This window comes from Pelodiscus sinensis, chromosome 22, assembly GCF_052426305.1.
Source record: "Pelodiscus sinensis isolate ZL-2025 chromosome 22, ASM5242630v1, whole genome shotgun sequence".
In the NCBI taxonomy this organism is placed as follows: Eukaryota; Metazoa; Chordata; order Testudines; family Trionychidae; genus Pelodiscus; species Pelodiscus sinensis.
The window spans coordinates 16,118,429-16,145,710 of NC_143073.1; the positions used below are offsets into that span (position 1 = coordinate 16,118,429).

The following is a 27,282-nucleotide window of genomic DNA, read 5'->3' on the forward strand; positions in this document are numbered from 1 at the left end:
GCCCGCCACAGACCGACTGGTCAGCCTGGGAGAAGAACTGAACTCGACGCAGAAAGAGGAGCTACTCCGCTTAGTCCAGAAGTATGCCCACGTCTTGTCCACCCAGCCTGGCCGGACCAACGTGATGAGTCATCAGATAAGTACCCTCCCTGGCCATAAAGTGCGGAACCAGCACCGATCAATGCCCAGGAAAATGTGGGAGCCAGTGCTGAAAGAACTCCAGGCGATGCTGGAGATGGGGTAATCGAAGAGTCACGCAGCGAGTGGCGCAGCCCCATAGTGCTCGTCCCGAAACCAGATGGATCGCTGCGATTTTGTATTGACTTTCAAAAGGTCAATGCCGTGTCACAATTTGACACCTACCCCATGCCATGCGTGGATGAGTTACTAGAGAGGCTAGGGAAAGCATGGTACCTCTCCATGCTAGACTTAACCAAGGGGTACTAGCAGATCCCGCTGAGCCCGGTCTCCAAGGAGAAGACTGCCTTTCCCACGCCCTTTGGGCTATATCAGTTTCGGCCTCCATGGGGCAGCCGCCACATTCCAGTGCCTAGTAGACCACCTTTTGCGCCCCCATCAGTTATATGCCATGGCGTACATAGACGATATAGTGGTCTACAGCCCCACGTGGCTGGAACACCTACAACACCTAGAAGCGGTGCTGAAGACCCTAGGGGAGGCGAACCTCACGGCAAACCCAGGAAAGTGCCACTTGGGATGGAGAGAGGTGACCTACCTGGGGGTATGTCTACACTACCCTCCTAGTTCGAACTAGGAGGGTAATGTAGGCATACTGCACTTGCAAATGAAGCCCGTGATTTGAATTTCCCGGGCTTCATTTGCATAAGCAGGGAGCCGCCATTTTTAAAACCCCGCTTGTTCGAACCCCGTGCAGCGCGGCTACACGGGGCTCGAACTAGGTAGTTAGGACTAGGCTTCCTATTCCGAACTACCGGTGCACGAGGTGGAACGAGGTAGTACCGGTAGTTCGGAATAGGAGGTGTACCGGTAGTTCGGAATAGGAAGCCTAGTCCGAACTACCTAGTTCGAGCCCCGTGTAGCCGCGCTGCACGGGGTTCGAACGAGCGGGGTTTTAAAAATGGCGGCTCCCCGCTTATGCAAATGAAGCCCGGGAAATTCAAATCCCGGGCTTCATTTGCAAGTGCAGTATGCCTACATTACCCCGCTAGTTCGAACTAGCGGGGTAGTGTAGACATACCCTGGGATACACGGTGGGAAGAGGGACCTTGAAGCCCATAATTGACAAGGCCCAAGCCCTCCAGGAGTAGAAAAGGCCAACAACAAAGAGACAGGTCTGTCAATTCCTGGGACTGGCGGGCTATTATCGCCGATTTGTGCCTGATTTTTCAGCTCTAGCGGCGCCACTATCAGACCTAACTAAGAATTCCAGGCCGACAAAGGTACAGTGGTCGCAGGAGTGTGAGGGGGCTTTCCGAACACTGAAAAGACGGTTGACAGAGGCACCAGTGTTGTTTCCTCCAGACTTTTCTAAGAACTTTATTCTCCCGAGAAGGGATTAAGAGCCACATTAGCCCAAGAAATAGAGGGGGAAGAACACCCAGTACTCTATATGAGCCGAAAACGTTTCCCAGGGGAGCAGAAGTACTCCACAATTGAAAAGGAGGCACTGGCCGTGAAATGGGCCATAGATGCCCTCCATTACTACCTATTGGGTAGCCACTTCCAACTGGTAACAGACCATGCCCCTTGGAGATGGCTGCACACCAACCCCAGAATAATGCGTTGGTACTTATCGTTACAGCCATACGATTTTGAGGTGGCCCATTGCCCGGGTAAGACTCACGTGAACGCAGATTTCTTTTCCTGGGTAGGGGAGGAGGAAACCCGGTCAAAGCAGACTGTAACCACCCATTTAAGGAGGAAGGTGTGTGACGGGGCGGACAGGCCCTACACTGATGGACAGGGGGTAGCCCAGGCCCAGCTGGCGGAGAAAGCCTGCCCCTCCAGCCCTGCTGGGCATGCTCCCAGCAGAGCCTGGGTATAAAAGCAGAAGAAGCCCTGCAGCCACGGAGACCACAGGATGAGACAGTAGACCAGGCTGGGCCGGTGTTTCTGCAGCAGCTGAGAACGGAGTCGCCGCCCGCGCCTGACCTGGAGACAGAGCCAGCAGCCGCCGACCCCAGGGAGGCAGGAGCGCGCCCGCAACCCCGGCAGGTACCGACTCGGAGGCGAATGGGCCCCAGGGGAACAGCCCAGGGCAAAAGACTCAAAGCTTGGCTCAGTGTGTATTGGCCGGATTCCCCGCCGAGCGGGCAGGAGCCATAGGCCCTGCCTAAAGGGCCCTGGGCTGGGACCCGGTGGAGAGGGAGGGCTTGGGTCCCCCTACCACCCATTTTCCCTGCCCTGGATAATCAAACCCTGGGCCAGGAGAGGCTTCTCGAAGAGGCAGGCCTCTAATGCCGTATTTACCCTGATAGAGGGGGCATGAACTTTACAGTGAGACTGGTAAGGTTGTATTTACCCTGATAGAGGGGTACGAACTTTATAGTGAGACTGGTAAGATCGTATTTACCCTGATAGAGGGACATGGGCTTTTATTTTGGGACTACTAGGGTTGTGTTCACCCTGATAGAGCGGACACCGGGCCCGTAAGGGAGGAGGCGCACCCCACACCAGGGGTGTACCCCGTGACATGTCCCAAGTGCAGGACTCTACACTTGTCCTTGTTGAACCTCATCAGATTTCTTTTGGCCCAATCCTCTAATTTGTCCAGGTCACTCTGGACCCTATCCCTGCCCTCCAGTGTATTTACGTCTCCCCCTAGCTTAGTATCCTCTGCAAACTTGCTGAGGGTGCAATCTATCCCCTCATCCAGGTCAATAATAAAGATGTTGAACAAAACCAGTCCGGTCCAAGAACTGATTCTTGGGGCACTCCACTAGAAACCGACTGCCAACCTGACATCAAGCCGTTGATCACTACCCATAGGGCCCGACAGTCTAGCCAGCTTTCTATCCATTTTACAGTCCATTTATCCAATCCATACTCCCTTAACTTGCTGGCAAGAATATTGTGGGAGACCATATCAAAAGCTTTGCTAAAGTCAAGGTATATCACATCCACTGACTTGCTATATCCACAGAACCAGTTACCTCATCATAGAAGCTAATCAGATTGGTCAGGCACGACTTGCCCTTCGTGAATCCATGTTGACTATTCCTGATCACTTTCCCCTCTTCCAAGTGCTTCAAAATGGATTCCTTGAGGATCCCCCTCCATGATTTTTCTGGGGACTGAGGTAAGCTTGGCTGGTCTGTATTTCTCTTGATTGTCCTTCTTCCCTTTTTTAAAGATGGGCACTACATTTGCCTTTTTCCAATCATCCGGGATCTCTCCCGATCTTCACGAGTTTTCAAAGATAATGGCCAAAGGCCCTGCAATGACATTTGCCAACTCCCTCAGTACCCTCAGATGCATTAAATCCAAGCCCATGGATTTGTGTATGTTTAGTTTTTCTAAATAGTTCCTAACTTGTTCTTTCCCCACCAAGGGCTGTCCACCTCCTTCCTATACTGCATTGCCTAGTGAATTTGTCTGGGAGCTGACCTTGTCTGTGAAGACAGAGGCAAAGAAAGCATTCAGTACTTCAGCTTTTCCCACATCATATGTCACTAGGTTACCTCCCTCATCCAGTAAGTGCCCCACACCCTCTCTGATCACCCTCTTATTGCTAACATATTTGCTTTTCTTGCTGTGCATCGGGATGGTTTCTTCCTGTGGTAGTGCTGCTCTCCTAGGGTAGAACAGTGGCGTAGAGATGTATTAACTCATAGCTGATTAAAGGTCTAGCGAACATGACATGTGAAGGAAGGCTGAAAGAACTGGGTTTGTTTAGTTTAGAAAAGAGAAGATTGAGGGGGGACACGATAGCAGTTTTCAGGAATCTAAAACGGTGTCATAGTGAGGAGGGAGAAAACTTGTTCATCTTGGCCTATGAGGATAGAACAAGAAGAAATGGGCTTAAACTGCAGCAATGGAGATTTAGATTGGCCATTAGGAAAAAGTTCCTAACTGTCAGGGTAGTCAAACACTGGAATAAATTGCCCAGGGAGGTTGTAGAATCTCCATCTCTGGAGATATTTAAGAGTAGGTTAGATAAATGTCTATCAGGGATGGTCTAGACCTGTGGTCACCAACAGGTCAATCACAATCGACTGGTCGATCGCAAGACCTTGACCAGTCAATCACAAGGCATCCTGTCCGCCCCACCCCCATTTCCCTTCCACCCCCGAGAAGCCCCACTATCTACCTCAAGTGAAAATAGAGGTAGTGTAGGCTTCCCGGGGATGGACAGAAGTCTTGAAGCTTAGCGCCACTTCGGCAATTCTGGAAGTAGTGTTAGCTGCTCTGCCGGGTGTACTGTGGGAGGGAGCATTGGCTCCCTGCACCGCACAGGAGGGGTGAGTCAGCCCCGGGGGAGGAATGCGCGCGGGACAGTTGGCCCTGTGGCAGGTGCGCGCGGGGTTTCCCTGCGTCGGGGGAGTCGGCTCCGGGGCAGGCATGCACGGGGTTTTCCTGCGCTGGGGTCAGCACCTGGGGCAGGTGCGCGCACGCGGGGTTTTCCTGCGCCAGGGGGTCGGCCCCAGGGCAGGCACGCGCTGGTTTCCCTCTGGAGGGGGGAATCCTGGGAGGAGGCAGATACAGGGGACTCTCTGCCTCCACTGGCATCCCACTCCCCAGCCCCCACAACTCTGTCCCCACTCCCCTAAGTCTGTCCCCACTCCTCTGTTCCCAGCCACAGAATTCTGTTCCCCTCTCTCCTGTTCCCAGCCACAGAATTCTGTTCCCACTCCCCTGTTCCCAGCTACAGAACTCTGTCTCTATTCCTGTTCCCACTGGCACTCTGTCCCCTGCTGCAGAACCCTGTCCTCTGCCCTCCCAGCACCCTGTTCCCTCTTCCCTGCCCCCCGCTGCAGAACTCTGTCCCCACAAAATGTATAATTATAAATGCTTCATTTTAGATTTAAATAGCATGAATAAAAAACAGACCATTTATTTCATAACTATAAACACGTGATTTTAATTTTATACATCGCATAATCTAAAAATAAACTGTTTATCAGAGTGTATAAGTAAGGGCTGGGGATAGCAAGTGATGGACAGGAGGAGAATAGAGAGGGCGGGGCTTCAAGGAAGGGGCGGGGTGGTAGATCTTCACCTGTTCTGAGATTTAAAAAGTGATCTTGGGTGTAAAAAGATTGGAGACCACTGGTTTAGACAGTATTTGGTCCTGCCATGAGGGCAGGGGACTGGACTTGATGACCTCTCGAGGTCCCTTCCAGTCCTAGTATTCTATGATAGCAAAAGCTTATAGATTAATGCTATAAACTACACGCACTTCCACCCCCCCCCCCTTTCTTGCCAGTAAATTTTTTAGCAGGCTGTCCAGCAGCCTGGCTCAGTCCTGGCTTGTGCTGGGTCCAGGACCCTCCTCTGCTGCAGCTCTTCATTTAAAGTGTATTAGGAGCCAGGCAGGCAGGCAGCCTGGTTCAGTTCCAGCTCGCACCGGATCTGAGAGCTCAGCCCCTCTTTCCCCCAGACAGGGGCTTCTTCCACCCCACCCTGCTGCTTCTGTTTCAGAGGCAGCAACACAGGCAATAGGCATCTGGTTTGCGAGGGGAGCTGGTTTTTAAACTACCTCCCCTCACGGACCAGCTCCCACCTGGCACCCCGCACTGCTGCCTTTGATACAGAGGCAGCAGCACAGCGTGATGGGGTGGAAAGGACTCGCTGGCCCAGTTCTCGAGTTGCTGGCCCTGCTGGGCCTTGACTGCCTGAACCATTGGCCACCAAGGGTATCAAAACCCGATTGGTTGGGTGGGAAGTAGGAAAGAAGGGAGAGGGAGACTCGGGCCCACCCTCTCTCCGAGTCCCAACCCAGGGCCCTAAGGTCAAGGGGGTAGACTTCCACTCCCTAGACCTGACTGACGGGGCATTGCCCTTAACGCGTCAGTCTGTGGTCTTACATCCCTAGCCCCGCCCTGGGTTGCTTCCTCTCCCTTCCCTCTCACCATATTCCCCATCCATCTCTGGTTTCCCCCAAGGCGTCCTCAAACCGTCCTTTCCTCTGCAGGTTCTTCACCCCTAGCTCTTCCTCCCTCTGGCTCCCCCTTTGTCCCTTTTGGACCGCCGTCCTTGCCCTGTGCTCTTCCCCCCTGACCTTAGCATCTCCATATTTACATCCGGGGCCTCTGCCCAGGCCCAATCCCCTCCGTCCCCACCTGAGTCGCTCCACCCCCTACCAGATGGGGAAGCGTCCGGTTGCCTGGCTACTCTGGCACAGCTGGCTGTGGGCATGGGCGCAGCTGGCCGTGGCCTCCGCCTCCCAGCGTTCTGCAGTGTCCCCTGACTGGGTCGGGCTTGGGGAGCTCTGTGGCCCTGATCCCGCTGCAGGACTTGGCGGCCTCCCGCTCCCGCTGCTTTGCTGCACTTCTCTGCCTGAGGGGAAGAGGCTGTGAGTTTGGGGCCATCCTGCCCCATCACATGGGGGTTCCTCAGGAGTGGGGCCGAAGTGCACTGGCTGCCAGCCGCATCCCCAGGGACTATAGAATAGTTGAGTAACCAATAAGAATTCATGACGTTAATCGATTATCCAATTAACCAATATTTAACATCCCTCTAGTAGGGAGTGGCAGTGGGGGATGGCAGAGCAGAGGGGAGAACTTTCCACAGGAGGGTGCCTTGGGCTCCCAGCCTGGTGCTGTGATTCAGGGATCTCGTTAAGGGAAAGAGCCTGGAGGAAAATCACAGTAGAAGTGACCAGGCTTTTCACCAGAGGAAGGACACAAAGGAGCAAGTGAGGGCTGGGTGTGTAAGAGGGGCAAGGGGGCTGGGAAGCTGCCGAGGTGGTTCAATGGAAGGGATTGTTCCTTTTGGGCAGTGCCTCCCCCGGTCACACCACTGAAAGTTTGTCCTGCCGGCATTGGACTCACAGCAGGGCATTACTGGAAAGCTGGCTCAGAACATGTTAGTCTACGGCACCTTCATCTAACGCTTGCTGTAAACATATTTAATTGTGATTTTATAATCTTCAGCAGCACACATCTCTTAAATACCCCCTCCCCCAGGCTGCTGCCAGGCATAGGGGCACCAGATAATAGTACTGTGGAAGGCCCCAGACATCCTAAGGATTGCCCTGGAGAGACCCAGGAGCCCTGGCTCCCAGCCTTCCTCTCTAACCCACCAGTCCACATTCCTCTCCCAGAGTTGGAGAGAGAAGCCAGGAGTCCTGCCTCTTCCCCGCATTCCTACACTATAACCATTAAACCACCTAGTTTTCAGGCTGGTTAATTTTTATGTTCCTTTTCAACCTCACCCCAGCCAAGAAATATCTTTGCCACTGATCCCTTCCCCCCCCCCCCCACCCCAGCATGTGATCAGCAACAGGGGTGACCCGCCACATCCCACCATCCCTCCCAGACGCCCTTCAGAGGCAGCTTCTTGGCCAAGTGGAGATGGACTCTGACCCCCAGCCTAATGGTTAAGTGCCACATTGGGGCCGGCCTCACGCCAGGGGACCCAGGTAGAGCAGGGATGGGAGGGAGCTGGAGTCATGGTTCCCAGCCATGGATCTGAACCTGGCTCCAGGCTGTGACCCTCAACCAGTCCATGGGTGGCATGGCATTAGCCTGTCTGCTGCTGGCTGTGCTGGAGATGGGTCAGAGCTATCCAGGGGCACCAGTGGGTCCCCCAACCCATGGCAGGGCCTGGGGTATCAGGTACCCACTGTGCATCTGTCTGCCCATCCAGTCTCAAGCACATCTGTCTATCTGTCCCTATCTCCATCCATCAGCTCATTGAGCCATCTGTCCATCCAACCCCACACATCTTAGCCTGTCCCTCCAGTCACACCTCTATCCACCTATCCATCCATCCCCCACACCTCTGCTCAGCCATCCATTTATCTATCCATGGGTCTATTACCCACTTCTACCCCGTGGGCATCAAGATCCACATACCTCAATCCGTCCGTCCATCCATCCATCTCCCCATCCTTTTGTGTATTCATCCCAACACACTTCTACTGTCCCATCCATGTCCACACACACACGCGTCCATCATCCACTCCCATACAGCTCTGTTATCTATCCATTGATCCATCCCCATACACACCACTTGCCTGTCTGTCTATCCATGCATCTATATATACACACACACTGCCCTGTCTGCATCTCTCCCCATATACCTCACTCGCTCTGGATCCATCTTCCTACAGCTTCTCCTGGGCTCCCCATCTTTGCCCTCAGGGCTCAGATCCCTGTTCTCACCAGACCATTACACTTTGTCCCCACGGATGCACATGTGGCTGGCTACCTGTTCCCTGGTGGCTCAGTGGGAGAGGTGTCTTAAATTCCAGTTGGTGTCAGCGGTGAGATCCCCTCTAGTTGGTGTGAGCAGTTGGATATCTTATCTGGTGCCCCCTCCTGGCCCTACAGAGATCTGCATTTACTGAAGGCTCTCGATCTGGCCAGACTTCCACCTTCTGGATCTGTAATCGAAAGAGCAAGAGTCCAAGGGCAGAGAAGGGGGAGAGAGGAGAAGAGAGGACAGCAGCCATGAGCTACATCATTCGACCCTGGGCTCTGAGGGACCTGAAGGATCTTGTGCGGCTGATTCAGGTGAGAAGCAGATGGAAGCAAAATTACCCCCTCCAGGGAATGGAGCTGGTCAGGAAATGTAGCAGTGGATGCAGATAGAACCCAGGTGTCCTGGTTCCCAGCCATTCCCCTGACTCTAACCCTTGAGCCCCCACTCCTTTTCCAGAACTAGGGAGAGAAACCAGGAGTCCTGAGTCCAGCTGAAAATTACCCCATTCCCAGAATAGCAGAGATATGGGCAGGTTAAAAAGAGGATCAGGGCACTTTAATGTGGGACATAACAGCTGTTTAGCTAGGGATCCCTCACCCAGCGCCGAGATGCACCCACCTCTGGTGCAGGGCGGCTGCTTATGCAGTTAACTGAAGCAGGAGCGGACAGCAAGTATCTGTTGCCTCTTACAGGAAGCTGCAGCATTTCACAAGGCTTTGGATCAGGTCAAAACTACCCCCAAAGGTAAGTTGGTGGGGCGATGACAGGAGCAACATTCATGGCTGCATTTTAGTGCGAACGGGGCAGCTGCTTAACTGTAAGCACTGTAAACCCCCATGTTCCTGCCCCCCTACGCCAAACCACCAGCCCCCACTTCCCTCCCAGAGCTGGTGAGAGAACCTAGGGGTACGTCTAGACTACATGCCTCTGGCGACAGAGTCATGTAGATTAGGCTACCCGACAGAGTAAAATGAAGCGGCGATTTAAATAATCGCCGCTTCATTTAAATTTACATGGCTGCCGCGTTGAGCCGACAAACAGCTGATCAGCTGTTTGTCGGCTCAGCGCGATAGTCTGGACGCTCCCCTGCCGACATCAAAGGGAGTTGTCGACAACCCAGGTATGCCTCATACCTGGGTTGTCGACAACTCCCTTTGATGTCGGCAGGGGAGCGTCCAGACTATCGCGCTGAGCCGACAAACAGCTGATCAGCTGTTTGTCGGCTCAACGCGGCAGCCATGTAAATTTAAATGAAGCGGCGATTATTTAAATCGCCGCTTCATTTTACTCTGTCGGGTAGCCTAATCTACATGCCTCTGGCGACAGAGGCATGTAGTCTAGACGTACCCTTGGAGCCCTGGCTCTACCCTACTCCCTCCCCTGCTCCAACCCACCAGCCTCCTCTGTAACCAGCCTGGCTGGGCTGCCCGTTTCTGGGACCAAGCTTGGCTGTATCTCTCCCCCTGGCCCCTGCAGCGCTGAGGGAGGACGGCCTCAGGATGCACCCCAAATTTGGCTGTCTGGTTGCCGAAGTTCCCCCTGAGCAGAGGAGCAAAGAGGGTGAGACATGGGAATGGGGGGGAGGGGAGAGGATGACATACGTTTGTCCAGCAGGACGGGGGCTGGACAACATTTGGATGGGAGACTCAAGCGGGGGGCATTCTCCCCTGGGAGGCAGGGCTAGCCCCAGGGCAGTGTTAGGGGGTACTGTGGGGCAAAGAGCAGGGGGTGCTTTCCCCAGTCTGGCACCATGGGGCGCTGTGGTGCTCAGAGGGAGGCGTTTGATTCCATAGAGTGCAGCTTATATCACACCCTCCCCAGAGCTGGCTGCATCTCAGTGCCAGGTAAGGGGTCCCTGTGTAACCAGTTGCCCTGCCCAAGAGGTGGCTGCATTACAAGGCCAAGAAAGGCTAAACCTTTGCTGGCTGACATCTCGTGTCTCTGCGCTCGTTGCTGTTTTGTCCAGGTCACACGATTGTCGGGTACCAGTTCCACTACTCCAGCTACTGCACATGGGAAAGGTGGATCCTTTTCGGTGAAGATCTGTACGTGATGCCGGAGTTCAGAGGTAGGGCGCGGTGTGGCAGTCAAAAGCAGGGTGCGGGACTGTCACAGACTCACAGGTTGTGCCCATACTTGGCCCCATGGTTCCCGGGAGAACCCCTTTCAGTGTGACAGCCCCTTCTTGGGGGGGGAGCACTCTCTCTTGGGGGTTGAGCCCCTGTGCGTCATGGGACTGTACCTCCCTGATTCCTCAGCACTCCTGGTTCTGTCTGGAGCCTTTTGGGGAGTCCACTCACTCCACTCCCAGAGGGACTAGTGCAGCCCTGTTCTCCAGACTGGAGCGACTCTCAGCCAGGATAAAACAGGAGGGTCTTTTGAACATCTGGACACACAGGAACTCTCAGGCCTGTAGACCTGGCCCTGCTCAGCCCAGCACATCTGAGTCTCCCCTGCAGACAGGTGGGCTCTTCCTGCTCCCCCTGCCCAGGCCAGAAGCCCCCTCCTTCAAGCCCAGCCCCCAAAATCCCACCCCAGCAGCCCCTCCCTGGCCTCTGTCTTCTGTCCAGGTAACCAGGGTCACCTGGGTTCCTCCTTTCTCCACCTCAGCCCTCCTCCGACCTTTGTCCCCCCGCCCTGGGATCCTCTCCCCACAGCCTATAGTCTTTCCTTGGCCATAGCAGGCTGTGCTGTCTGAGCTGGGTCTCTCGGGGTAAGTGTACACTACAGCGCTAATTCGAACTAACTTAGTTCGAATTAGTTAATTCGAACTAAGCTAATTTGAACTAACAGATCCAGTCTAAAAAACTAGTTCGAATTAGCGTTTTGCTAATTCGAACTAGCATGTGCACATTAAGTGGACCCTGAACCGGGCTTAAAGATGGCCGGAAGCAGTGCCGGCAGGGCATCAGAGGAGGACTTAGGGCGTGGAGATGCTGTCTCAGGCTAGCCGAGGGCTGTGCTTAAAGTGTCCCGACCCCCACCCTGGACAGACAGTTTTCAGGGGTGCCCCGTGAGGGGGAAATCTCGCTCCCCTGGGGTACAGAGCCCCCAGAAGGGTTCGAGGCCGGAGGTCAAATCAGTGAGGCAGGAAAGAAACCTAAAAGAGAAAACTTTATGATGCATGCATGCAGGCTGTCACTTCCAAGAGTGAAGCAGCAGCCCTGACAGACAGATTCAGGTATCCTTTATACAGAATGCTTAGACAGTTCAGTTGTGGATTGTTCTTCTTTAACATATCAAAGTCTCAGCAGAAGTACTCTGAGACTTCTGTTCACCCCAGGAGTGCTAGAAGTAAGTTTTTACAGTACACAAAGCCACATGAGAACTTGAGTGGAGGAGTCTACAAGGCAAACTGTGACAAAGATAAGGGTTTACATGACAAATTGTGACAGACTAGGAGTATCCATGAATTTGAGATAGTCATTTGTAAGGGTCTTTGATTAGAGCTAATTTGATTTCTCTCTGTTACAGGGAGAGAGGCCTGGAAAACTTTTTAACCCTTACAGCAGTTTTCTTTTAGAAAGTTATGATTTCTGCACAGTCTCCCCTTAGACACAATTGGAGTTATTTGATTTTTCTCCCACAATTCCCCCCTTTAATACTCCTATTGGAGTATTACTCAAAGTTATTTTAGACATTCTTAAGTATTCTTCTTTTGCTAGGATGAATTCTTATCTTAGAGGGAGGTTTTCTTTATCAGTTGGGTAAATGATCCACTGCCCATTCACCCCCAGATCTTTACCAGTGCCAATATTGCTTTTAAAACATAAGGGAAACATAAGGGAAGCATTCCCTGATGGATGTAATGCTTGAGTAAGGGGAATCCCTGAGGCAATCAGATTTTTATGCCAAATCTGCCTGTTCCCCCCCATGACTATGTACTTCTGGCACAGTGTTATCATTCTGGGCATCTACCCACTCCCGCTCTCCTGTAGAGTACTGACTACCAGTAGATCTGAATTTTAGGGGTCTGGTCCACAGGGAGGCAGGAGTTGGGATAAACTGTAATGGTAAAAGGCCTTCAGAGCCTTCTATAAGCTGTTCACATATCCAACAGTCACTTGTATCACTTGTATTGGTGAGGGACACAACCTTTTGCAGGGCTTCCCAATAAGGGTGGGGAAAGTTATATACTAAGGCTATTCTGACTACTAAAAGAAGGAAAACAATCCCCATCTTATTATAGTATCTTAAGTCTCTAAAGTAGAAGGATAATAATAATATAGTAATTATCTAGCACCTAGCAAAGCAGTCTCTTTAACTAAACTTAATCAGTTAGTATTGTTTGGCTTGCCTCTGCAGGCACTCTTCGAGATTTCGTAGTCTCTTAGTTCACTCAGTACTGGAATGGATTCCCCTTTGAGAGCTACGGGGCGCCAGGCTCACCTGTAGGTCTTTGCTGGTACAGTCCTACCTCTCAGGTTGTATCTCGAAGCTCCTGGTGGAGGCCGGTTTGGTAACAGTCTGGTTTGAGAGTTTGCCGCCTCGGTCCGCTGAACCTCATCCTCAGGTGATTCCTCCGGGGAGGGGTCCTGGGTGACGGGGTCAATCAGCTCTGTTGGATCTGCAGTTCGGCATACATGACTTGCGTGGATCCACGAGCGGCGCTCCTTCACCTTTACTGCTGTGTGGGTGATGAGCAGCAATTGGAACGGTCCTTCCCACCGGGCTGTCAGGGAATTCTTTTTGCGATGTTCCTTCACAAACACGTAGTCGCCTGGTTGGATGTTGTGGCACGGCACATCAGTAGGTGCTGGGAGGGCTTCCTTTACCTGCAGGTGCAAGCTCTCCTAACCGTCATTTTATGTCTAAGTTTCTTCTTTCTGTGTGGCTGCTAGCCTGTGGGCCTCCTGCAACATTAAACTGCTTACAAATCACACATGAATTAGATATTCTTGAGACAGCTTCTAGGTGCATGCCTGGGGCGTACCATTGTTTTGGGATTTGTGAGGCCACCCCCCTTTTGCTCATGTGTGTCATTTGATGAGATACCTGAGCAAGCTGCCGTGTGAGAGATTTTTTGGGGCAACTGGGCAGCCATCAGGTGCACCCATTATCCCAGCTGGGGATAAGGAGCAGCCTGCTTTCTCCCAAAGGTTTTTCTCTGCAGGTTGAGCAGCTTGCTGTAGTTCTATCAGGTCCTGCAAAGAAACAGGGAGGGAAAGAGAGACCAGAATCTGAAAGGGAGCCAGAGGTCCATGTGCTGCTGCACGTCTGGCCGCTGCATCAGCATTCCCATTACCCAGAGAAACAGGATCAGTGGCACCTGTGTGGGCCGGGCAATGGGTAATAGAAAGGGATGTGGGTAGCTGAATAGCATCAAGGAGTTGGGAGATAAGGGGACCATGAGAGATAGCAGAGCCAGAAGGGGTAAGGAAACCTCGTTGTTTCCAAATTTGTTCTGTGGTATGACAGACAGAGAAAGCATACTTTGAGTCAGTATAAATGGCAGCAGACTGTCCGGAAGCTAAAAGGCAAGCACGAATTAAAGCGATGAGCTCAGCAGACTGAGCTGATTTGATTTCTGGAAGAGAAAAAAAACCTTTAAAACATTATTATCTGAGACCACTGCATATCCAGCCTCTAGTTTACCAACTGAATTTCTTTTACATGATCCATCAGTATACAATACAAGATCTGCATTTTCCAGCGGTTGATCAGACAAATCTTGGCGAGGCTTCACACAGTGCTCAAGCAATTCTTCACAGTTATGGGTGTGTGGTTCACCATCAGAGGGTAAAGGAAAAAGAGTAGCTGGGTTAAGTACATTACATCTTTGAATTACCACATTTGGGGAAGAGAGGATAACATTTTCATACCGGGTTTGTCTCTGAACAGACAGGTGCTGAGTGCGGTGTCGCTGTAAGAGAGCAGAGACAGCATGAGGGACCTGTAAGATAATGCTGTGGCCTAATGTGACAGGTTGGGCTTTTTCAAGTAATTCAGCAGCAGCTGCAACTGCCCTCAGACACGGTGGGAACCCACGGGCTACTGAGTCCAGTGTTGCAGAGAAATAAGCTACTGGACGAGGTGTGGGTCCAAGGGGTTGACAGAGAACTCCAGCTGCAATTCCATCCTGTTCATGACAAAACAGAGTAAAAGGCTTGCTATAATTAGGTAAGCCTAGAGCAGGTGGCTGTGAGAGAAGAGTTTTAAGGGAAAGGAAAGCAGATTCACATTCTGGGGACCAGGTCACTGGGTCAGGAGCTAAGTCTAAGAGTAGAATAGTAAGAGGTCTTGTGAGTCCAGAAAAGTTAGGAATCCATTGTCTGCAATATCCTGCTGCACCCAGAAATTTGCGTACCTGACGTTTGGTTAAAGGGCGAGGAATGGAAAGAACTTGTGAAATTCGCTCAGGTGTTAACTGGCGGCCATCTCCTGAAAGTAAATGTCCTAAGTACTGAACTCTTTGTTTTACAAATTGCAATTTGGTTTTGGAAGCCTTGTGACCCTTATTAGCAAGACACTTTAACACATGCAGAGTATCAGTCTTACATCCTTCCTCAGTTTCACTAGCAATTAACACATCATCAACATACTGAACTGCAGGGAAGAGAGAGAGAGTTAAGGTCAGCTTTTTAAAAACTGAGAAAACAGAGTAGGGCTTTTACAATAACTTTACAAAAACATGTCCAGGTTAATTGATGACCCTGAAAGGAAAAGGCAAAGAGAAATTGGGAATTCTTATGCACTGGAATAGAAAAGAAGGCAGAACATAAATCTATTACAGAAAACCAGGTTAGGTACTACTGGAAATCTAGGGATTACAAACTTATTAATGGCTCTTAGGTTTTCTTCAAATCTATAGATTTGCTTTTTCACAGGTAGTACAGGTGTATTACATGGTGAAGTTGTATAAACAAGTATCCCTTGTTTAAGGAGGGAGAGATTACAGGCTTAATGCCCTCTTGTGCCTCCCTAGCCAATAGATACAGGGCTACCCTTGGGAAAGGCTTGTTGTTCTGTATGTTATTTGCACTGGTGTTGCAGAGGCTAGCAACCCCACTTCATTCACATGGGCTGCCCACAATGTCTCTGGGACTTCTGAGAGGTCCAGGAGGGGTGTATGTCCTGAGGTCTCATCAGATTCCTCTGAGAGTAGTAATGCCATCAAATTTGGAGCCTGATAGGGGGGAAGGTCAACAAATATCCCTTCCTCTCTACAGAGAAGGTTTGCACCCAATTTACACAACAAGTCACGTCCCATAAGGTTTACAAGAGAACAGGGAGATAACAGGAAAGAATGTTCAGCTGACAAGGGTCCAAAGCGGGGTGGGGGTGCAGATGGCACATCTGGGGAATCAAGCTGTTTCTTTAGAGTAGCCAATTCTTGCTGCAGCTTTTCAATAGAATCTTTTTTGCTAGCCATAATGCTCTGATTATATTTTTTTTTTACTGCCACATCCTCCCAGAGGCACCAATATTCCATCTGGTTAGGATGTTTTTCCTCGAGGAAAACTCTAAGATAAGCAAGCTTAGTTAAATCAAAACTACCCTCCAGTGGCCATGTATTCTGGGAATTCCCCTGAGTATAGCCATTCCAAATGCTCATTAATTCCTTAAGTCTCCTTAGTTTTAAACCTGCCGGCAATTTACCTAGCTGACTGTAAATTCTTATCATCTGAGACAAGGGAGTCCCAGGTTGTGAGAAACCTTTTTCCTCAGGTGGAGACAGACTAGAGGGAGCAATCCCACCCATGTTAGCACTGTCCTATCCAAGAACAGCACAGGAGCCCAACAGTACTACCCTCTCCAAGGATAGTGTGGGAGTCCACACAAACTGACAGCTTCACTCACACTCCTTATGTGCCAGGGGAAACCGCCCTTGCTTTCAGTAGCTGTTCAGTGACACTGACAGCACTGGTGCGGCTGCGGTTCCCCTCCGGACTTCACTCACTCAAAACCATGCGCTTGGACTCGCCACCAATCAGTCAGCAACAACAACAACAACAACAAAATCCAACCCCTATTTGGCTATACCCAGTGTTTTCGTTTTAAATTTCCCTCAAGCCTCTTAACAAAAAAAAATTTTAAGTAAAAGATGACTCTTACCGCCAGCCGGTCCAGCTGGTGACGAGAACAGGGAGGCGGACTGGGGGATTTTAAATGGATCCCTTACCCTTCAGATGCGCGCTGTAGTCCGTTCCCGTTCCCCGTCGTCAGCCTTTCCAACTGGAGTTCCAAGCCATCCCACTTCTGACACCAAATTGAGGGGGAAATCTCGCTCCCCTGGGGTACAGAGCCCCCAGAAGGGTTCGAGGCCGGAGGTCAAATCAGTGAGGCAGGAAAGAAACCTAAAAGAGAAAACTTTATGATGCATGCATGCAGGCTGTCACTTCCAAGAGTGAAGCAGCAGCCCTGACAGACAGATTCAGGTATCCTTTATACAGAATGCTTAGACAGTTCAGTTGTGGATTGTTCTTCTTTAACATATCAAAGTCTCAGCAGAAGTACTCTGAGACTTCTGTTCACCCCAGGAGTGCTAGAAGTAAGTTTTTACAGTACACAAAGCCACATGAGAACTTGAGTGGAGGAGTCTACAAGGCAAACTGTGACAAAGATAAGGGTTTACATGACAAATTGTGACAGACTAGGAGTATCCATGAATTTGAGATAGTCATTTGTAAGGGTCTTTGATTAGAGCTAATTTGATTTCTCTCTGTTACAGGGAGAGAGGCCTGGAAAACTTTTTAACCCTTACAGCAGTTTTCTTTTAGAAAGTTATGATTTCTGCACAGTCTCCCCTTAGACACAATTGGAGTTATTTGATTTTTCTCCCACACCCGCTTGCAAAGCAGCCCTGGCTTGGATTGCCCGGACTACCCACACTGGGCACATCACACCACTCGGCCATCAGCCCAGCTGCTCTTGCCGCAGGCTGCCATTTGGGGAGAGCGGGCAATTGGGGGGCTACAGGAGAGCTTCCACCCCCAGAAGCCCACAGAGCCAGCCCAGTCCTCCCCATCGGGGGCTCGTGCCCCATTCCTCCCTCACCTCCTCCCACTTACCCTTCCCTAGCCCCTCTTCTTGATGTAAAAAATAAAGATAACGCGTCTTCCAAAATGGAATCTGTCTTTATTGAACAAAACTGGGGGAGACTGGGAAAAGGAGGTGGGAGAGGGGAAAAGAGAGGCTAGGAGAGGGGAGGGCAACTAAAATGATCAGGGGTTGGGAACAGGTCCCATATGAAGAGAGGCTAAAGAGACTGGGACTTTTCAGCTTAGAAAAGAGGAGATGGAGGGGGGACAGGATAGAGGTCTCTAAAAGCAGTTGGGTGGAGAGGGTGCATACAGAAAAGTTCTTCATTAGTTCCCATAAAGAAGGACTAGAGGACACCAAAGGAAAGGAATGGGTAGCAGGCTTCAAACTAGTAACAGAAAGTTGTCCTGCACAAAGCACAGAGTCAACCTGTGGAACTCCTTGCTGCAGGAGGCTGTGAAGGCTAGAACTAGAACAGAGTTTAAAGGGACGTGAGATCAAGTCATGGAGGTTGGGTCCATGGAGTGCTATTAGCCAGGGGGTAGGAGTGGTGTCCCTGCCCAAGGTTTCTGGAAGGCTGGAGAGGGATGGCACGAGACAAATGGCTTGGTCACTGTCTTCGGTCCATCCCCTCCAGAGTCCCTAGGGTTGGCCGCTGTCGGCAGACAGGCTACTGGGCTAGATGGACCTTTGGTCTGACCCAGGACGGCCATTGTAAGCTCAGGGCTCAGGGTCGGGGGTCTCAGTGGACCCCCTTGATTCTCTTGCACACCTGCTCCTGGGTGGCCAGGCTGGCAGCTCTCCTGCCCTAGCCGGCCACTTTCCTGTGCCTAGTGCGGAGATCGTGGACGAGGTCCACGGTGTCCGCACTAGCCCAGGCGGGTGCCCGCCTCTTGCGGTCCCGGGCAAGCTCCCGGGAGCCGCCAGCCTGCTCCCGGGAAGAGTGGGAGGGCTAGGGGGCATCGGGTGGGTGGCTCGATCCATGCCAGGTGCAGGGTCTGCTGGCTGGGTGCTGGCAGGCTTGCACCTGGCACGGGCACCGTAGCCAGCCCGTGCCCCTTTAAGAGGTCCAGGGCCGGGAGGGGGGCAGACGAGTTTCCCTGGTGCTGGCCAGAGTGGCCACCAGGGAAACCTGGGTGGGTTATCCTCCCACTAGTTCGAATTAAGGGTCTACACAGCCCTTAATTCGAACTAGTAAATTCGAACTAGGCTTAATCCTCGTAGAATGAGGATTACCTAGTTCGAACTAAGCGCTCCGTTAGTTTGAATTAAATTCGAACTAACGGAGCGCTAGTGTAGCGCCTATGAAAGTTAGTTTGAACTAACGTCCGTTAGTTTGAACTACCTTTGTAGTGTAGACATACCCTCAGTCACCAGTCGCCGGGGTCTCCATTCTCCAGGCCACTGGCTGGGTCCCCAGTTCCATGCTGTCTCTGTGGCAACAAACTCCCTCTCCCTTCCCCTCGTTAAACCAGTAACACTGAGGGTATGTCTACACTACAAAGTTAATTCGAACTAACGAACGTTAGTTCGAATTAACTTTGATAGGCGCTACACTAGCTCTCCGCTAGTTCGAACTTAATTCGAACTAGCGGAGTGCTTAGTTCGAACTAGGAAAACCTCATTGTACGAGGACTAAGCCTAGTTCGAACTTACTAGTTTGAATTAAGGGCTGTGTAGCCCCTTAATTCGAACTAGTGGGAGGCTAGCCCTCCCCAGTTTCCCTGGAGGCCACTCTGGCCAACACCAGGGAAACTCTATTGCCCCCCTCCCGGCTCTGGACCCCTTAAAGGGGCACGGGCTGGCTATGATGCCCGTGCCAGGTGCAAGCCTGCCAGCACCCAGCCAGCAGACCCTGCACCTGGCACAGCTCGAGCCAGCCACCCGATGCCCCCCAGCCCTCCCCCTCTTCCCGGGACAAGGCTGGCGGCTCCCGGGAGCCTGCCCAGGTCCGCAAGAGGTGGGCGCCCGCCTGGTCCAGTGCAGACATTGTGGACCTCGTCCACGACGTCCGCACTAGGCACAGGAAAGCGGCCATCTAGGGCAGGAGAGCTGCCAGCCTGGCCACCCAGGAGCAGGTGTGCATGAAAATCAAGGGGGTCCACTGAGACCCCGAGCCCTGAGCTTACAATGGCCGTACTGGGTCAGACCAAAGGTCCATCTAGCCCAGTAGCCTGTCTGCCGACAGCGGCCAACCCTAGGGACTCTGGAGGGGATGGACCGAAGACAGTGACCAAGCCATTTGTCTCGTGCCATCCCTCTCCAGCCTTCCAGAAACCTTGGGCAGGGACACCACTCCTACCCCCTGGCTAATAGCACTCCATGGACCCAACCTCCATGACTTGATCTCACGTCCCTTTAAACTCTGTTCTAGTTCTAGCCTTCACAGCCTCCTGCAGCAAGGAGTTCCACAGGTTGACTCTTTGCTTTGTGAAGAAGAACTTTCTGTTGTTAGTTTGAAGCCTGCTACCCATTCCTTTCCGTTGGTGTCCTCTAGTCCTTCTATTATGGGAACTAATGAAAAACTTTTCTGTATGCACCCTCTCCACCCCACTCGTGCTCTTATAGACCTCTATCATATCCCTTCTCCATCTCCTCTTTTCTAAGCTGAAAAGTCCCAGTCTCTTTAGCCTCTCTTCATATGGGACCTGTTCCCAACCCCTCATCATTGTAGTTGCCCTCCCCTCTCCCTTCCCCTCTCCCACCTCCTTTTCCCAGTCTCCCCCAGTTTTGTTCAATAAAGACAGATTCCATTTTTGAGCACAATTGTTCTTTATTTTGTACATCAGGAAGGGGGGCTAGGGAAGGGTAAGTGGAAGGAGGTGAGGGAGGAATGGGGTACGAGCCCCCGATGGGGAGGACTGGGCTGGCTCTGCGGACTTCTGGGGGTGTAACCTCTCCTGCAGCTCCCCAATTGCCCCCTCTCCCCAGATGGCAGCCTGCGGCAAGTGCAGCCGGTCTGATGGCCGAGTGCTGTGATGTGCCCAGTGTGGGTACTCCGGGCAATCCAAGCCAGGACTGCTTTGCAAGTGGGGCACCCCTGAGAACTGTCTATCCAGTGTGGGGGTTGGGTCCCTTTAAGCACAGCCCTCGGCTAGCCTGAGACAGCAGCTCCACGCTCTAAGTCCTCATCTGATGCCCTGCCGGCACTGCTTCCAGCCATCCTTAACCTCGGTTCAGGGTCCACTCTGTGTGGACATGCTAGTTCGAATTAGCAAAACGCTAATTCGAACAAGTTTTTTAGTCTGGATGCGTTAGTTCGAATTAGCTTAGTTTGAATTAACTAATTCGAACTAAGTTAGTTCAAATTAGCGCTGTAGTGTAGACATACCCTGAGGGACACTGAGGCTACGTCTAGACTTCAAGTTTCTTTTATTTGGAAAGAGAGCGTCCACACAGTAAAAGCACAAAGAAAAAGCGATCTGCTTTTTCAAAAGATAGTGGCCAATCAATGTGGATGCTATCTCGCATTTAAGTTGCGATTAGTATGGATGGAGTGGCCACCAGGGCACCTGGTTTATTTCCTGGAAGCCTCTTCTTTCGAAAGAATGCCCCCTTCCGCGTCCACACACGCCTTTTTTTGAACGAGCTCCTTCAGAAAAAGGCTTCTTCCTCATAGAAAGAGGTTTATCAATGTCGGAAAAACCCCTCTGTTCTTTCGACTTTCTGTCAAGAGAATGCAATAGCAGTGCAGACCTAAATGTAGTTTTTCTGGAAAAACGCTGCAGTGTAGACATACCCTGAGTGCCAACCACTCTGCAGGCAGCCCCTTGGGAAATGCAACAAATCCCCCACTTTGTCACAGGGACTCAGAAGAGGGCACTCTCCCCAGACACTGATACCCGGCCTTTCACGGAAACAGTACTTAGACACATGCATGGTTATGAAAGACTCTCCAAGTTGGGGGCTGAACTCACAGATCATCAGTAGGCAAAGGATCCCTGTATTGGGGATGTTAATAATCATGTTTAGTGTAAATGTGCAACCGCTGAATTTTTTAGCTGTTACACCTTTATATGCAGGGGGCAGGCAGGAGCCTTTCAAGTCAGCTCTCTGCAAACACTGGCTCCTGCCCCACCACCCCGCCCGCCTCTGATAGGTATGTACAGGGAGACAGCTTGAAAAATGGCTTCTCATGTGTACCGGCTCTCACCTACCTCCCTACCCACCGCAGTGCTGCCGCCCCTCTATCTGAGGCAGCAGTGCAGGGGGGCAGGTGGCTCTGCAGGTGCCGGCATGCATGAGGAACAAGCTTAAAAGCTGATTCCCTACGGGCCCTGGCTCCTGTCTCCCACACTATGAACAGAGGCAGCAAAGAGTGTGTGTGTGTGTGTAACCATTAGGATTAACCGATGAGCCTGGGCTTATCCGTAAATTATTTAAACGACCACATGCTAACATCCCTACCCTGTTTTCCAGCCACCCTGCCTCAGAAGTGCTGCATCTCAGCGCCAGGCGAGGGTAAGTTTAGTAGACCTGTATTGCCGATCTGCCCTAGAAGTGAGGCCTGTGGCTTGTGCTCTCTGGGCTGTGGGACCAGCTGATCACAGTGGCTCTGAGATCATGAATCTCCAACTGGGCAGTTTCTGTTCTTCTCTGCAGGCAGAGGAATCGGCACCAGTTTATTGAACCAAGTGGCCAAGGTGAGATTAGCTCAGAAATTCAGTCTCCTTCCTCAGTAGGCCAGGTCCCAGCTGTGTCCGTGCTCCCATGGGGCCAGGTCCCAGCTGCGTCCGTGGTCTGTCAATGCGTCCATGATCCCAGCTGGGGCCAAGGGGCTGTCGCTGCGCCCAAGGGGCCGGGTCCCAGCTGTCTGTGGGGTCATCAGTGTGTCCATGATCCTAGATGGGGCTGTTGCTCAGCTGGAATCAGTGGGGCCAAGCCGCCAGGTTACTACTGTGCTGTGTGGGGCCAACCGCTGCTTTCCTACAGCAGTGTGAGTAAGACGGCGCTGGTTCGGCCACTATGGGTGAGTCAGTAAAACAGCTCTGCCCTCCTGCAGATTGCGCTGGCCTCTGGGTACACCCAGTTCCGGTTCATGTCAGCCAATTGGAACCAGCCTGCCACGGCATTCTACGAGAACCTGGGGGCAGTGAACGTGTCGGCAAGGGACAGCTGGAATGTGTGGCACATGGAGGGTCAGCGGAAGATAGCAGCATGGGTTACACAGTGAAATGCTGCTACCAGGAGGCAGCTGGGGAGAAGACCCACCTGATTTAATCCACCAGCCCTCTCTCCCCTCCCAAAGCCAGTTGCACTGATCTAACCCACCAGACCCCTTCCCTGAACCAGGGAGAGAAACCAGGAATCCTGCATAGTCAGTACTGCCTGCTGCCAGAATTTGACTCTGAGCTGTGTCCACATCTGGACTCTGTGCTAGCAACAGATGGCGCCCCCTGGGAGTGCCACAGAGTGTGATCTGTCATGGGGTAGCAGGGCTCCTACGGCTTTGAACCCTCGTCAATAAACAACAGTGTCAACTCGCCTGTGACTGATTCTGTTTTGGGGGTGAGGGTGTAACTTTCCAAGTCTTCAGGGCCACTTGAGAAGTGGAGCTGTGAGGTTTATGGGCCATGGTGCAGGGGCTCTGGGAATACCCTTGGCTTGGGGTCTGGCTCCATCAAAGTTTGGGGCCAGGCGAGAGATCTGCTACCTCAGATGATTTAAGAACCTGGTGGCCCCCACTGCAGTGTGACAAAAGTAGCAACCCTGCCCATCCACGCCGCATGCTGCTGCCAGCACATCCCCACGGGCCTGGGCAGGGGAGTCTCTGCACGGCCTGCCCTGGGCATCCCTGTGGCCAGTAAGAGCTGCGGGGACAATGTGTGGGCAGCAACACATGAAGACCCCACCCACCCATCCACCTAATCACAGAACTGGAAGAGACCTCAGAAGGTCATCAGGTCCAGCCCCCTGTTCTAGGCACGACCAATTCCAACTAAATCAAGCAGCTGGTTATGCAGAGATCCCTCACCTGCTGCCAGGGTGGGGTGCCCCAGGTAAGCCCAAACCCCAAGCTCCCCCCAGAACCCACCCTTCCCCCTCCTGCCCCCAAACTTCCTCCCAGAGCCTGAACCCCTGGCTCGTGAGTTAGAGGGGGCGGGTGAGGATGGGAACCAAGACTACTCGGCTCTGGAAGGGCAGTGGCGGTTAGTGGTTAGAGCGGGAGACGCTGGGAGCCAGGACTCCTGGGTTCAATTCTGGCTCGAGCCTCCTTTAAGCGGGGGGGAGGGAGCACCTCTAGGCGGGCGGGGCCAGAAGAAGTGCACATTGGGAAACACCATAAACTCCCCAGCCGGGAGCCCCTCCTCCTTCCCTTAGCTCCTAGCTGCAGCTGGCCCGGGGGGACGCGCCGAAGCGAGGGATTCAGGCCCCAGAGCCGCGGGGTACCCCGGCCCACCCCCAGCTGCTCCCGGACTCCGCAGCCAGGCGATCGGGGCGGGCGGCAGATGGAGTGTGTCGTGCGGCCCTGCCGGGCAGAGGACTGCGTGGAAGTCATGCGGATGATAAGGGTAAGGGGGAGGCGGGCAGAGAACCCAGGAGTCCTGGCTCCCAGCCCCCTGCTCTAACTACCAGTCCCCATTGTTCTCCCAGAGAACAGGGTGTGTGTATAAGGGGGTGCCTAGGGAGCTGTGGGGTGGAGAAGGGAGAGGTGTATAAGGGGGTGCCTATGGAGCTGTGGGGTGGAGAACGGAGGGGTGTATAAGGGGGTGCCTAGGGAGCTGTGGGGTGGAGAACGGAGGGGTGTATAAGGGGGTGCCTAGGGAGCTGTGGGGTGGAGAATTGGGGGTGTATATTTGTGGGGCAGAGGGGTGGGGGAGGGATTTTTCAGAGGCCAGAGGGAGGATTTGGGGGCACTGGCAAAGAATGGGGGGAGGAGATTCTGGGGGGCTGGTTGGTGTGAAGCATTTGGGGGATACTCAGGGGTTCCCTTTCTGCTCCCCCCCCTCCCAGGAGCTGGCAGAGTTTGAGAAGCTCCCAGACCAAGTGCAAATCAATGACCAAGGTTAGCCCTACACCTGCAGCCCCCTTCTATCCTTGCAGCCATAGCTCCATAGGGCTGGCCGGGAAGAGGCACTGGAGGGCTTTACTCTCTCCTCTTCCCCCCCCCCCTCTAACCCCTGGGCACCTGGGTTTCATGTTCCCTGTAAGCTGAGCACTTGGATGGCTGCCCAGCTGATAAGCAGCGTGCCCCCAGCTGGAATCATGTGTTTCTCCTGGTGGTTCATAACTCCATATGGCTTGGTGCACATAAATTTTATTCTGCATATGGATGGAAAAAAATTAAAGGGAACATTGCATGGGTGTGCTCCCCCTTTCTTTTGGGGCAGGTGGGGACGGAGGCAGCTGGCAGGGGAAAGCGTGGAAATGGGTTTGCTGATGCCCCAGTTTGGGGGGGCTGGGAGAGGAGGGGTGCTGCCTGTGAGTGACAATGGGGTTCTTCCTCGTCCCTTCCTCCTGTGTGTGCCTACCCCCGTATCATCCCCAGTGCTCAGAGAAGACGGCTTTGCCAACGACCCTTTCTACAGATGTCTGGTGGCTGAGGTCCCACCCGAGTACCGGAGTCGAGATGGTAACCCCCCAGCACCCATGGAAGGACACCCCCAGACACTAGTGGGGTCTGGCATCTTGGCACAGTAATGTAACTTGGGGCACCCCAAAAGGCCAGAGTGAGCCCAACCCCACGATGGACCAGGGCCTCCCACAACTAGATACTCCGCTTTCTCCTGATGCACTTAGATCCTCCCCAGCCATCTCTGACCCAGCTCTGTATCCAGGCGGGACAGAAGTAAACTTGGGAGGTACATTTGGGGAGGGGGAATAAGAGAGACAGTTAGAGGAGGGATTCAAGAGAGTCTGGGGGTGAGATTTTTTTGGGAGGTTAAAGGGATCATTTTGGGGGAAAGGTCCAGATCTTTGTTCGTTTGTATTCTGTCTGATTCACTCTTTCCACAGAGGGACCCCAATAAAATAGATCCCAGCCTCCTCTCCCCTGCCAGAGTTGGAGAGAGAACCAAGGAGTCCTGGCTCCTCTCCTCCTCCCCCTGCCCCTGCTCTAACTGCTAGCCCCCACTCCCCTCCCAGAACCAGGGATAGAAGGAGTTCCTGGGTAGCTTTGGGTGGAGAAGGGGGAATTGGAGGAAAGAAGGGAATGTGGGGGACTGGAGTTCGGGATTTGGGCACTGGGGGGCTAGGTGGAGAAGGCATTTCTCTGGGGCTGGGGGAGTAAGAAGAAATTGGAGGTGGGAGAGGGGAACTTGGGGTTTGTTACACTTTGTTCCCCATCCCAGGACATACCATCGTGGGGTACGGCCTCTATTTCTTCACCTACAGCACCTGGAAAGGCAGGAATATCTACATGGAGGACCTGTACATCATGCCTGAGTTCAGAGGTATAGATCTAGAGGAGAACAGGATGAATTTGGGGTCCCCTGGCATATGTACCCCCAACTATGCTGGTATGGTTGTCACCCAAGGGGAACAGTTGGGACAAGGGAAAGAGGAGCAGAACCAGGAGTCCTGGCCCCCAACCCCACTACTCTAAACAACCAGCCCCCACTCTCTACCCAGAGTCAGGGAGAGAACCTAGGAGCAGTGTTCCCTGTAAGCTGGCACTTGGGCGGCCACTCAGATTCTAATGCCACCCAGCTGATTAGCGAGGGTTTGTGTTTGTATTGGTGGTGCACATTTGCACATGCCTCAATGCTCATAACGTGTTCCACACATGAATGGAAAAAATCTAGCCATGGATGGAAAAGATTAGAGGGAATATTGCCCAGGAGTCCTGGCTTCCAGCCCCCTTGTTCTAACCCAGCAGCTCCCACTTTTCCTCCCAGAACTGGGGAGAACCCAGGAGTCCTGGCTCCAGTACCCCTGCTCAAATCCCTAGTCCCTACTGTTACATTCTGCTACTGATTTCTCTCCCATACAGGTAAAGGCATTGGCAAGAAGCTCATGAGTAAAATTGCTGAGGTAACAGGATGTTATGACCCTTCCCAGTTCCTTCCTTTTATTGGTCTTAGATCACCATGCCACTATCATTGTTCCCACTTATACTATGAGGGAAACTGAGGCATTTGCCTGACTCCTAGCCATCACTCCCCACCTACCCACCCCCTCCCAACCATATCTTTCTTCACTATCAGAGCTGGAGAGGGAACCCAGGAGTCCTGGCTCCCAGCCCCCCTGCTCTAACCCACCAGGCCCCACTCTGCTCCTACAACCAGAAAGAGAACCCAGGAGTCCTGACACCCATCCTCACCCAGTTGATTGCTCTCAGATAGGCGTGGAGAACAGATGCATCGAGATGAAGTTTGTGGTGTTGGACTGGAACCAAGCAGCCATTGACTTCTACCAGAGCCAGGGGGCAGTGGACCTCACAGCTGCTGAGGGCTGGCATTTCTTCCACTTCAAAGGAGATGCCCTGGTTCGGCTGGCACAGGGGCAAACTGGACTGTGACATGGCTTTTTTTCCTGGCACAGCTGCACGGGAGGGGAAGGAAGTTTATTCACTGTACCACATGGAAGTGTCTACATGACTTATCACTGAGAAACCAGGAATCCTGGATTCTCTCCTCCCCTCCCCGATCTAACCTGCCAGCCTCGCTCCCCTGCCAGAGCACAGGAGAGAACCGAGGAGTCCTGATACCACCATGCTGCTGTAAACCTCCTTCATCGATGTTCCTATTAAAATCCTTTTCTTCTGATCAATTTTCAGGGGCTGTGTGCAGTTTGGGGGGGGGGGGTCGGCATGGTGGCAGGAAAGGGGGCAGTGCAGAAGCCAAACCCACCAGCTGTGGGGATCCTGAACTCCCCTAGCATCTTATCTCCCAGCAGGCCCCCGCTTCCTTTAGCACATGGAATAAAACCATAGGGAACAAATATTTGTCTGTGTCCAAATCACTCACTCCCAGCTGTGTTATAGTGGGGGGTTGGAGGGAGCAGCAGAAA

The 27,282-nt window shown here is 52.6% G+C and overlaps 1 protein-coding gene across 1 annotated transcript; it reads left to right on the plus strand.

Moving 5' to 3' along the window:
• Nucleotides 1-589: 589 nt before the first annotated feature.
• LOC102461192 (uncharacterized) lies at nt 590-26,751 on the plus strand. Its single transcript, XM_089772716.1, has 12 exons — nt 590-742; nt 8,478-8,660; nt 9,042-9,093; nt 9,826-9,909; nt 10,316-10,417; nt 22,334-22,548; nt 23,493-23,843; nt 24,286-24,337; nt 24,821-24,904; nt 25,623-25,790; nt 26,264-26,304; nt 26,478-26,751. Exons 1-12 carry the CDS (start codon nt 590-592, stop codon nt 26,613-26,615), a joined length of 1,623 nt encoding a protein of 540 aa, XP_089628842.1. The 3' UTR covers nt 26,616-26,751.
• Nucleotides 26,752-27,282: the final 531 nt, after the last annotated feature.

Bases quoted from the DNA above. Each gene is read 5' to 3' on its own strand.
- LOC102461192 (XM_089772716.1), top strand. From the start codon at position 590: ATGGCGTACATAGACGATATAGTGGTCTACAGCCCCACGTGGCTGGAA. The intron at 10,418-22,333 runs GTAGGGCGCGGT...GCCCTCCTGCAG, and splicing joins CGTGATGCCGGAGTTCAGAG to ATTGCGCTGGCCTCTGGGTA. The intron at 26,305-26,477 runs GTAACAGGATGT...CTTCACTATCAG, and splicing joins TCATGAGTAAAATTGCTGAG to AGCTGGAGAGGGAACCCAGG.